This window comes from Gorilla gorilla, chromosome 3 (genome assembly GCF_029281585.2).
Source record: "Gorilla gorilla gorilla isolate KB3781 chromosome 3, NHGRI_mGorGor1-v2.1_pri, whole genome shotgun sequence".
NCBI classification, from domain to species: domain Eukaryota; kingdom Metazoa; phylum Chordata; class Mammalia; order Primates; family Hominidae; genus Gorilla; species Gorilla gorilla.
This window is the reverse complement of record NC_073227.2, coordinates 61,057,753-61,071,379: the sequence shown is the minus strand read 5'-3', so window position 1 is coordinate 61,071,379 and position 13,627 is coordinate 61,057,753. Positions and strand designations below refer to the sequence as shown.

The window sequence follows — 13,627 nt, the reverse complement described above, 5'->3', positions numbered from 1 at the left end:
ATTTTAAAATAAAGGAATGGTGTGACTCTAAGAGACTGGAGTACTTAAAGGTATGGTTAGAAAATTTGATAAAATAATTTGGCAGAGTCTGGCAGTAGGAAGAAAAATTTGACTTTTCAGTGGACCATTATCAAATTCATTGCATAGGTCCCTCTTACAATTGTTATCAATGCCATTGGGCTATCACTTTTTCCTACCAATGGTAATGAGCACTATATTAAAACTACAAACTGCCAGCCTATATGTTTAATCAGGCCTGCAAATATGTTACATTGTCTAACACAAGCTATTTACTAATAAAGTGGGTTGCCATTATTTAAAATTTAGAGATTTGCACATGAAGAAAATCTTTCCCTGAAACGCTGGTGATCTGATAATATTAGCTATTGTCAATTACCACGTGAACTCTGCTGGTGCAAGTAGTGACGGGTCTTCAGGTAGATTAGGAGCACTTATAGGCTCTAACTTGACACCTTTATTAATGACTTGCCTGGGCTATTTACACGTTTTCTTGCTCTGCCTGATACACTATGAGAAAATCGAACACTTGTAAGACCTTATTTTTTCCTTTTTTCCCTCTTTACATTTCTTTTTTAAAATTTTTCTTTTCCTCTCTTATTCCCTTCTACTTCTATTTATTTTTTTTTCAAATTAAGACATACTTAAATAAAACTTTAGGGGCATATAATTTGGATTTGTGTGAGTTTTCTGAAACAAACCTATGTTCATTTTGGAGTGTAATTATTGTGGCTCCATAAATTTCTGTTCTATTAAAAACTTAAGCTTTAAAGTGGCCCAAATTCAACTTCAACATCACAGCCAATATATAAATAACACCTTGAATAACTAAATTATTCCCCAATCCTACCTTCAAAAATGTATCTAAAGAGCCATTCTCCATATACTCTGTCACTATCATCACGGGTTTACCTGAAAAGAAAACAGAGTGATATAACCTGCTGCTCTTCGATTTTGCATTCTTATCTGACAAAAGCTTACCCAGAAGTTTTTATTAGTGTCAAAATTGTATATATATATATTTAAAATATTTAAATAAAAATATTAAAAAATAAAATTTATTAAATGAAATAAAAATATTTAAATATTTAAAAATATTTTTAATATATTTAATATTTTAAAAATATTTTTAATATATTTAATATTTTAAAAACATTTTTAAAAGTATTTTAAAACTATTTAAATATTTAAATATTTAAAAATGTCCTCTGTAAGAAAGAAGCTAATTCCTGATATGATATCTTAGTGTTATGGTTGAGTCAGTGAGAAAAATGTATTACAAGGTTAATAACAGACTGAGATTTAAGATTCACACAGACACACACACACACACACACACACACACACACACACACCCTTGCCAATATCATCACTAATTTATGTAGGAAATGTGTTTAAGAACAATTCTATGAGTATTAGGATAAATTTTATTTTAATAGAAGTAATGGTATAATGTATCCAATAATATTCAGCGAAACACTTGGAACATATTCATCTTTCTAATTCTCACAATTCTAAATAAAAACTTCATCCTATCTAACTGCCCTGTTTATGATCCTTTGAATGTATATTGCATTTTCCTACCTTTACCTCTATGTTTTTGTAACTCCTTTCCTTATGGCTACCTGCCCTTCCTCTCTCTGCTACACACTTAAAATCTCGATTAACCCCACTTTTCTTCTCATTTTTTAAAGTTCTGTTCTAATTGTTATGTGAAAGATTTCCTTAGCAATCATTAATTATGATGAAAAGGGTTCTCCTCCTTTCATATTTGACATTGACATGTAGCCTAGAGGTCAGCTGGACAGACTCTAGAGCCATACTCTGGATTTTCATCCCAGAGCAATCACTCATTATTATGAATCCCGGGCAAGTCAATTCTTATCTCTGTGCCTCAGTTTTCTCATATGTAAAATGAGGATAGCAATGGCGCCTACCTCATAGGGTTGTTGCGAGTATCCGCTAAGTCACATGGTTATCCAAGGCACTTAAAATAGTTCCTATTACTCAGAATTTGCTATGCAAGGATTTAACATTTTAAAAATATATTTGATTAACTTTGTGTGTTAGCTTCCTTGCTAGATGTAAGTTGACCAAGAGAATAGATCATCTCATTCCATATAAAATTGTGACATTTCATACCTAGTATGTCTGTAATACAAGATGAAAATTGCAAGATAAAAAATTATTGCTATATGAGAAAATATCTAGAAAACAGTTGCTAGTTTTATCATTCCACATTTTCACTATATTTTAAGACACACCCCTTTACTCTTTAATAGAAACACATGACATAAAACTTGTTTTAATTTAAAGTATTTTGAGTTAAGAAAACGGAGACCTATGACAATAAAATTACCATATATGTCCATTAATTAACTTTTTAATTTATGAAGAGAAACAAATACTATACAATTGTGAAATGCATTGTAATTAATTGAATGGCATTCTTCAGAAGAGTGTCTGTATTTTACTGGATAATTGATTGACTCAGGTCATAGAATGACAGCTTGCATATTTACACATATCATATTATCCAGAAGTACAACTATAGATAAAGAACATATGATTAATACATATGAAAAAGAAATAACTGGGAAGAAAAAAGAATGTCTTATTTCCAGATCACTTAAAACTCACTGTTTATAATATAATAATATAGGACAATAATATAATAATATAGGACAAGTGAGTCTAATTCTCACTTAATTATCTTCTTATAAAATACTCGAGACAATATTTCTTTAAATGGAATGTGATAAGTGTATTGCAAAGGCAGCCACATTTCCTCATCCTCTAAAGTTTATAAAAGTTGTAAAAATGTTTGTCTAAAATACCTTATTTGGCACAGGTTTGTAGATGCCTATGTTAGGTGAGAGATCACATATGCAGAGAATGTGCATTTTGGATGTAATTTAATCTGCACCTTGAAGAGTGAAGGGGTCACAGGTGTAATAAAAGGTGGCCAGAGTTCCAGGAAGAGAGGTGGCACATGTCTATGCATATTGTCAAGAAAGAGCCCATGAAGTTTAAATACAGTCAGAACTCTGAATTTTTTTCTCTTCTTAAATCATAAAGTTACAAGAGATGAGGTGACAAATACTGATCTTAAAACTAGATGGAAGTGAAATTTCTTAGTAGAAAAATAATTATTTAGGTTGTATTTGTAAATGGCTCAAGAACAGATCAGGAAAAAATTGATAATGAAATTTTTATCATTAGTATAATTTTAATCTACATTCATGAATAAAAAATGCTTGCGACTTAAACTTTATTTTAACTATATTGTCAGACACTTTTTAAAGGACCTCAGGCAAACTCTAAAATAGACACAATTCTGCTTTGGGCTCTTTTCTTCCCATTCTCACATCTCTGAGCCCATTTCAACCTTTTATATTCATCTGAAGTCCTGTTCTTTCAAGAATACAAAACTAATATACCTCTCCCAGTAGTGATAGCCCCACTGTTTGGGCACCGGTATCTATATGTCAGAATTTATACCAGCGATAATGCTGAGGTATCCTGGATCACCCTATGATATTAAGGCATTATCCCATCATTTGCCCAGTTTCAGGAATTTGAAAGAACTCAGCGAAGAAACTATTACTCACATAAAGGGGACACATGGGCAACTCCGGCATCAGTTTTTAGAAAGATTTCAATCAATTTACAAGGAATAGAGTCAAAAGGGTACATACCTGACGAAGATCAGCCCTAATCTAACTAAAAGGAGGACTAGATTTTCTGGAATCAGCCTATAATTCCAGAAATCCTCCATGTGTGGCTCTTTTACTTGGATTCTGCCTGCTATCCCCTCATTTACAGAAATCTATTGAGAGGGTTGTCACATTATAATAAATTGAAAGAACTGAATTCCAGCAGACATCTAGAGAATATAGTCTCAGCTTTTGCTGCTTGGCACCTCTCAGCTCATATCACATGAACAGACGCTGTGCTCCACTAATCTATGCTATCATTATCTACTTTACCCCATGTCCTTTATGTTTTCAGGGCTTTTCCTGCATTTCTCCTTACAGCACTTTCAGTTTCTTTCTTCTTTCTTTTGTAGAATTTCTTCTTTCTGCCTATCTTTTTATATTTTAGGCTCTCTTTTTAGAGTTATGGGTTAGTGGTAAATATGACCACTGCTCACCCAAGGTCTAGTGAGTAGGATTTAGATGGAATTCTCATATAAAATTATCTCTTTCTTTGAAAATCTGTATCCTAAATTCAACCCCAAATTCATTGAGCTTAGAAGACAGAATTTATACCCTAAAGAGAATGTGCTGATCAGACAACTTATTAACACTGAATAGTATACATTTGGGGGGGGGAAAAAAAGGAGATGGGCACCTGGTATTCATCCTGTAGGATTTTCAGCTAGTGTCATCTAATTTTAAAAGCCAGATTAATTATTTATGACAGTGTAGGTTGTGATGTGAAAAACAAAAACATTATTTGAGAAAGATGATAAGGACCTAAAACACCTCTCATATTTCACATGATGGGAGAAAAGCAATTAAAATGAATGTTTGCAAACAAGTATGATCTTCTTTTGTTGACAAGAATAAGACACTTCAGGACCCATTCGATTATTTTTCATGCGTGAGTCATTTTAATGCTAATTACATTTAGTTTGGCTTATGTTTTGTCTCAGTTCCTGCTAGCCTGCAAAAATGACATAGCAATAATTAACATGGCTTACTCTAACCCTTGTAAATTCAATAAAACTGTATAAATCATTTTCCATTATCCAGCTTGAAGTACAGACAAAGACTAGATCTGCCAATAATTTTGAAAGCATGTTATCAAAAATCCATATAAAAATAACTCATAAAGCATGTCAAAACATGATTTTAATCACAGGGGAGAGTTTTTATATTACTTTATATTATTTACTGAAGGCCCAGCCCAGGGAGAAGTAACAGAAATACATGAAGTAACAGAAATACATTATTTGAGAAATTTACCTTTATTATTGATAACCATAAAAGAGCTCAAATTTATTGAGCATCTACTCTTTATAAGGCAATGTTATGAATTTATATTGCAATTCTATAACTGTGATATTATAATAGACTTTTTCAGAGAAGGCAAGTAAGGCTCAGAAAGGTTCAATATATTACTTGGGTTGTCTGGAGCAAGTTATATAAGGAGTAAAGTTGAGAATCAAATTTGTATCTATCTGAATATTAAGGCTGTTTTCCTTTCTCCCATACTGAGATGCCTACAAATTCAAAATATTTACTTTGATTTCATTTTAAAAACTCACAAATATTCATTTTTTTGTGTTAATACAAACTTGGGAATCACAAATATGTCATAACTAATTATTCAACCATTGATGGCAGATCTAGTTCAGGAATTCACCTTTTCTCAATAAATTTTCTATTTTTATATATGCTCATTACCCACATATGATCCAAGCAGTGTATTGTGAACAATCTTGGATTACACGCATAAGAGCTACTTAAAGTAGTTAAACCCACAGAAGCAGAAAGTAGAAAGGTAGTTTCCAGGAGCTGTGGGAACAGGGAAGTGGAGGGTTGCTGTTCAATGTGTACAAAGTTACAGTATGCAAGATGAAAAAGTACTAAAGATCTGCTGTACAACAGTGTGTGTAGGGGTAATAATACTGTATTGTACACTTGAAAAAAAATTAAAGGTGTATAGCTCAAGATGTGTGTGTATGTTTTTTCTACAATTACAAAAGATGAGTTTTTTTAACTTATTATGTGACTTTTTTGGTGCTAATGTCCATCACAAATCTCCAAAAGAGAAGAGAATATGCCGTTCCTGGTAATACAATCCTTTGCCATAAGACATCTCAAAGTTAGGTGAAACAAATTTGGGGAATGTTGATCTAGTCCTTGTTTCTCAGAATATGATATCTGACAAGCAGCATAGACATGGCCTGGGAACTTATTAGAAATGTAAAATACCATTCCCCAATCAGATCTATTGAAACAGATTCTGCAATTTAGCAATATCCCCAGAGGCACATTAAATTTTGTGAAACACTAAACTAGGCCACATCACAAGTGTTGCTGCTAAATATAGGCTTATTATTTTTATTTGCATTCATACCATCTGCCTTTCCCAAACCATTAGCTCATCAATAAACACATGATACCACTTAGGGCTATCAGTGAACATTTCATTTAGAAGCCTCATAATTCACTGGAAAATTATTGTCACTGGATTTCTCTTAGAAATATATTTTAAGACTTGTAAATGATTAAAAGTAAGCCTCTGCTTATAGACCTATAGTATGATTTCATCGTGCCATCTTATTTGCATTGTTTTCTATTTAGTATACTTATCTTTGCAGCTGTTTCAAATGTCTTTTATTCTTACCCCAGAAGAAACTTAGGATAACACAAATATGGTGAATCAATTATCAGTGGATAATGGTCAACCAGAAAATAGGATCTTGTACTTGTAGTAAGAATAGGTAATGCTTATTAAAAGGGGAAAAAACAAAACAACAAAAATAAAAACAAACTATGAGACAGAACTTAGAAATGTTCTCAGATATTTTAATTTTATTATGGTTCTTATTTGCTGGCTAACATGTTGGGACAAGTCCTTTGTAAAATGATATAATTTCAGATTGGGCAAATAAGATAAAATCAAAAGCTTGTATACCTCACCTGAGACAGGAGCATGGAAATGCAAAATGTCTCTATGGGTAGAAATTCCAAGCTTTCCAAAATATCCTCTTTATTTCGGAATGTTTACATTGATATCAACCTTTTCAATAGATGTTCGTTTCTCAAATTAAAAACAAACTAGAATTGCTCTTACATTAGCGAAAGTGGTTAATACAGTAATTATGGAGTCAGAAATTATAGACTTTTCAGAAGAGATGGAGAATCCAAAAATGATCAAATCTGACAACTTGGTTGTATTAACAATGAAAATAACTTTAAAACACAGTTTCATTTACTAACTGTCAATCTGCAAGTCAGCGAATCTCTTTCTATAAACCTATATTATTTTCAGATGATTGAGATTTAGATTCTTTCAGAGACAGCACTTGTAAATCTCTCATTTTTAGTATACGTGTATTTATTAAAAACCTGTATCTGCCTTAACAAAGAAAAACAAGAACCGAATTAATGAGCTTGGTTCTGTTTCCACTTCAGTTTTAAAGTTGTTTATGTATATCATTGTTTATAACTGGTTCATATAATTTTATTTCTTCCTGTGAAGTGGAAGATATAAAATTAAAGTTTACTCATACTTCAAACATTTTTCTTTTTACTTCTTGAGACTACAGCTAAATCCAACTTTATGCACAACATCTGTAATTGTATGCTAATAGGTATCTCCAATTTAACATGTCCACAACTGAACTCCTGATTACCAAGCTTAATTTTGTTCCTCACAAACTTTTCTCCATAAATTGCAACTCCTTTTTTGGAGGTACTCAAGACAAATAATTTATAGTTATCATTGACTCCTCACTTTTTCTCATACTTCACATCCAATTCACAAGAAGGTTTACTGTGATTGCCTTCAAAATATCTACAAAATCCAACCACTACCCTCTACCATGCTAGGTCATTATACTGACCTAATCCATAATGATCTGTGAACAATGTCAATCAGCTTCCAGTGCCTCCCTGCTTCAACACTGGGTCCTACCACCTCTTCTTAACCCAGCAGTCTTTCTGGTCCTGTTAATGTGTAAATCAAATTCTATCCCATGTTAGCTCTACGTCTTCAAAGTTCAGATTAAGAGATGGTCTTTGCAGGCACCAAAGAATTTTTACATTGTCTATTCTCCTACTACATCGTTAATCTAAATCCTTACCAAAGACTCCTCTCAATCATTCCACTGCAGCGACAATGGCCTTCTTGCTGTTTCTCGAACCTTCCAGGCAAGTTCCCTTAGAGCATTGCTAGTCCCTCTTCCTGTAACAGTCTGCCTCCAAATGTCTGTAAGGCCCAAAACTTTAATTTGTTCAAGCCTTATCTAAGTAAAATAGAAAACACCCACTCTCAACAGAAGCAACCCCTAATCTCCTTTCCCAGCTTGATTTTCTCCATTTAACATTATTATCTTATTTGTTCATTTAATTTCTGTCTCCATCACCCAAAGGTAAACTCTATAAAGGCAGAAACTCAGTCGGTTTAATCTCTGCTATAGCCCCACTGATTAGTAAGAATAAGCATATATTAGGTGATCAGCTAGTATTTTTTGAATAAATGAATGTTTCTTGTCAAGCATGTACAGAATGATGAAATATGAGGTTGGTTATATTCGCTGTTTAAGAGTTTGGATTTTTGGAGTCAGATAGAGCTGTTTTAAAATCTGACATTATTCCCATGCTAGTTTTATGATATTGGATAAGGTATTTAACTATTTTAATGTTAATTTTTCCCCACTGTAAAATGAAAACAAATACTAATGTCTATAGCATAGCTTATTGTGCAGATTAAAAGAGATAACATATAAAGAAAACTAAGCTTAGTAAATTCTTAATGCAATGTTAATAATTAATAGTGGTGTATGCAAGATCTGATTTTCAGACTATTTCTTTCCTATTCGTTTTATTATTTTTCTTAAAAGCCCATGGTTTTATATAATTAAGTTTTTAAATTTAAAACATAAACTATATCATTCTAACTAGCTTAAGATCTTTACATAGCCACAATTTATTCGTTCACTATTTTAATTTCTTTCTTTTTTTTATTACCTAATGTGTCTGGCCCTTTGCTAGACACAAACGGGGTGACAAACCTATGCTAGTTCCAACGAGCTCATTGCATAAGAAGGGTGATAAAACATGTGCAGATTTAATTATGAAATAACATATAGCATGACAGAGTATACAGAAATGCCACTGGTATTTAGACAATTACTTCTGACTGAGAATTCATTCATTCAACACATATATAAAGTGCTACACCTGTTGGGCTTGGATCTAGGAACACACAAGTGAGCAAAACAAAAACCTCTGCCCTTTGAAGTTCATATTTGAAAACTTGTACTCCAATGTAGAACTGGGAAGTTTTCCTTTACTCAGCTATTCAACATAATTGAAGGCCTACTTTATGCCAGGCAGGCACTCAAGATTGAAGGAAAAATGAAGATAAATGACGCTGATCTCATAGAGGTCACGTTTGAATTAAACCTGAAGGTCGAGTAGAGAGAAGAGAGGACATTTTAGGTCTGAGTGAAGTATCTCAAGGGGGCAGGGCAAGAATAAGGTAGAGTATTCCAGAAAGAAAATAGTGAAATATGGAAATGTGTATCAGGTTAAGTATGAAAGTCTATGCATTTTGGTTGATTTGTTTGCTTGACTGCTGATGAAGCATGACAGGAAAGCAGTGATTTGACGGCAATGTGTATGGAGTGGACTAAAGTGGAAAGTGACAAAATGGGAAGAGTAGTGGAAGACTGTTGGAATAATGTTAGTTAATATATAATAAGACCCTGTATAAAGAAAATGATCTTACTAGACAGAATAAGGAAATATATTTGAAAGATAATTATAAATTTACAAAGTAAGTCAAAACTGTCTAGCAGTTTAGGTAATCAATGTAATTGGATGTTCTATCTCTGCAGATATAGAAATAAAGAGAAAGACAGAGATTCCTCTAATGTTTCTGTAATGTTTTGTTTAAATGTATTAATTTTACAGAACTAGGCTTATTCATACATGATTCTAAATTAAGAAATAAAATTATGACTAATCCTAAGACTCAATAGATCTTCCTTTAGTCAGTTTGGATAATAATTTTCCACCAATGGTAGATGAAATCTTCAGGAACTAAGGATGCTGCAGTGAAAAAATTATAACTTTTTTTCCTTTTTATCTTTTTCCCAAATCTCATTAAATAGTAAAAGCTGGCACTATGTCTATTACACTAAAGTGCCTTGCATTTCAAATGAGTCAATTAAGCCAAGAACTGTGGGCTTTTTCTTATGTCATTTGTCATGAAAGCTCTTTAGAATATATGTATCTATTTATGATGGTTCCCGTTTCACAATAAATCACAGAAGGAATTTGAATGGGGGTTCAAGCTTCTGGCATGTGATAGTGAAAAGATGAAGGCTCACGATGACACCACCCATAGGAGGGCTACTTCAGACTCCCTACCTTAACTTCAATAAGAAAAATCACAAGATTTAGTTGCACTTATGTCTCATTATCTGTGTGCTGCTGGTTGAGAATAATTGCTGAATAAATTAGCATCAGATCAGAGAGCATGAAATTAAGGACACAAATAAAGTGAGTTGCGACATGGTAAATTAAAAACAAGTTGGAGACTTCCTAAGTTGAACATTAAGAGCTAAATTTATAAAGGAGAAATATCATTTCAATTCATATGGAATAAAAAGTAAAAGCAAATAAATATTGTTGGTATTTACAGTTTGCTTTACATATATGCGTAGCCTCATGGTGAGCAGCATCATCCAGCAGAATATTTGATTAAGAGATCAGAAATTTAAAACTGACTTTCTAACCACAGTAACATTTTTTTAGAATAGAATTCACAGAATCTAGATATAGTCATTTGTTAATATTGACACTAGCTCCTAAAAGATGCATATACAATATATGAGAAATTTGTTTGTATTATTACAAGAAGTTGTCTTAAGTTATCTCAGTCAGGACCTGTTCAAATAAACAAGTTTTGCGATAAAGGTCTGTAAAATATAATATGTTTACATAAATATTTAGGATACGATCTTTGTCTTCAAAGAACATACATTTTTTAGCTAGAGAGCTGAAAAATATAAGCAAAAGAGACAAAATTAAGTGAGATTTAAATAAGACTTTTGAACCAAATGAAGAAACGTTTTAGACTTCAAAAATTATCATGTACGCATAGTGTTCAAAAGAAGAAATTACTTCAGGGCAAAGTGGAAGGGATTGTTTCACAGAGTTGGTAGACTTTGAATAAGGTTTCAGTGAACTTGAAAAAGTAGTGAACATGAGGGTGTACATTTCAGAGAAAGAGGCAATGAAGGCAGGGCAAAATATAAGGTACTTTAAAATGGACTAAGCATAGAATGGATATGGAGAAGTTCAGAGCACAGGAAGAAAGATAAGTGGAGGAGTAGTAACTATGTACTAAATAAGTACTTACTTTGTGCCTTGCCCATTCTAAACCTCATCTATATTAATTAGTGTCATCTTCACAATAATGCTATAAGGTATTCTCACCCCATAGCATTAATGTGGAAACTAAGGTTCTAAATGTTTATGATGTGCAAAACCACATAATTGTTTATATTCAAATGAAAATTCAATTGCATCACTAGATGCAGAGTCCATGTTCTTGACTATTATGTAACGTGGTCTTCCATGATAATAACAGTAATCTGGCATTGTTCTAAATATTACATCTTAACTCATTATGAAGTGTAGATTGGCTGCCTATGGAGTTTGCATTTACCCTGGGGTAACGGGATGTCATAGTGAGAGTTTATTTTCAGAAAGTTAAATTTGATAGCCATGTGAATAAGGTGATGGAGACAGAAATTATCAAATATTTGCTTACTATTATTACTGGTACCATCATTAAGAACTATGTTTTATATTAGATAATACCATTTCTGCATAGCAAATAATTTTACTGAATTTTTGTTGTTATCATTCTTGCTTCTACGGTATCTATCGCCACTTGCTATCACAGACATTTTTTCAAGGTCCTTCCCCTCAGATAGAATATAGCCACGTTCAAATTCTGATTTTATTTTATTGCATCTGTGGCCATATTTTTATATTGTTATTTCACATATTTCTACACATCCATTAAAGAATATCCTCATTATAAAATATTTTTGTTTTATTCCATTAAAAAAATGCTGTTTCCTCTGCCTGCCTCTTGATCCTGCCTCCTGCCTTTCTTTAGCAATTTACACTTTTCTAATAAGATCTCAGGATTGCCTTCTTGCTCCAGAAATGCCCTGTCTGGGTTGCCATCAAGTAAAGAATAATGTGTGGGTATATACTCAACTGGAGGAAGAAACACATCTAAGATTTGAAGAAACCCACGTATGTAGTTTATTTTATTCTTTTCCTACATTCCTCTCTGAGCATGCTTCCTGGAGATGTATATCTCTTTAAGACATGGATTTTGGTAACTTATGTGTATGGTGTAAGGAATAAAGGAAGGAATCAGAACACATAGGAACGGTAAAGAAATAATGAATACAAAGAAAATGAAGGCCTCAGCTATGTGCCACAAAAATACATTTGTTGACTGAAAATGATTTAAAGTCCTTGTATTGCAAGGCTCACCATGTTAACACATTTACAAAACATTAACGGAAATTAAAAGAGATGTAAAATTCTAGATATTTTTGAGAAAGAAAAACTAGATTTGCTTTCACAATAACAAAAATTCATTAAAAGGAACTTTTCCTGTCTTCTGTGATTGTTGCTTTCCCTAGAACTATTAACATATCTTTAAAAAATGAATAAACAAAATGAACCTGGCTATAAAGAACTGCTTAAAAGGTGGCATTGCTATGGTTATAGTAATCCTATTGAATGTTAAACTTCAATGCTTCAATCAAAACTTTGAAGTTAATATTTCATTAGGATACAAAGTAAAAGAGCCAATAGTTAAAAAAAAAGTTGATATATTTACTGCTTCTTTTATCTGGATACATTTTTGTCTGACATTGAATTCATAGCAAATGGGTTAAAATATATATTTTAAAAGATAGATGAAAATTCAAGTTCATTGAAGATTAGCTATAACAAAAATCTACTAAAATACAGGATAAACATTAATATTAGAGAAATTAATATATTACAATCTTGGTTTCTCTTTACCCTAAATTAATAATAATCTAGACAGATATTGAGGATATGCACACTCATGTACAATTTGCCATCATACTTACTTTTGGTCACCACACCTTCTAAATGGATGATGTTAGGGTGATCAAACTGTCCCATGATACTTGCTTCACCTAGGAAATCTCTGCGTTGCTTTTCAGTATAGCCTACTTTAAGGGTTTTGATAGCCACTGGTAATTCTCTTTTTCCTGGTAGTTTCAAACGTCCACTACAAACTTCACCAAATTCACCTTGTGATAAAGATGAAAAAAATGTAAAAACTCATTTGAAATTCTTAGTCTATTAATACTTGAATGCCCTCTTAGACTATTAAGGCTTAGATGGAAAAACAAACAAACAAACAAAAAGCAGTCAGAAAAGGGTAGTCTACACTACGTTATTGATAGTAATGAAAATAAATAGTACATTGGAACAAACCATAACAGATGATCATAAAACACTTTAGGGGCTATTAACTTCCTCTATCTCACTTACAAAAACCTTTAAAAAAAGATTGAAATTAAAAGTAACTAACTAAAAATCACTTTTTCTTCTTTTTCTGTCTACTGTAGTAGTAATAAGAAGAGAAAAGTCAACCAGGTTATAGCTAGAAAAAAAGGAAACAATTTTAAGGCAGATATGAGCTGAATTACATAAATACTTTTGGGTATTACAAATTCACTATATATATATATATATAGTGAAACATTATCTATTTAAAATATATTTTTTGCTGTTTTTAAATTTTATAAACCAGATATTTGCTGGTTTAAGCTTGAGTTACACAGAAGGTTGTATTA

At 32.2% G+C, this 13,627-nt stretch overlaps 1 protein-coding gene across 7 annotated transcripts in view; it reads right to left on the bottom strand.

The window, feature by feature from the left end:
* EPHA5 (EPH receptor A5) overlaps nt 1-13,627 on the bottom strand; it is a 351,336-nt gene that overhangs the window by 32,953 nt on the left and 304,756 nt on the right. For all 7 annotated transcript variants that reach the window (XM_019025962.4, XM_019025965.4, XM_019025963.4 and 4 more), the window contains 2 exons: nt 12,893-13,078; nt 869-930 (listed from right to left, as the gene is read on the bottom strand). In XM_019025962.4, coding sequence (XP_018881507.2) covers nt 869-930; nt 12,893-13,078 — 248 coding nt within the window. The remainder of the gene's footprint in view (nt 1-868; nt 931-12,892; nt 13,079-13,627) is intronic.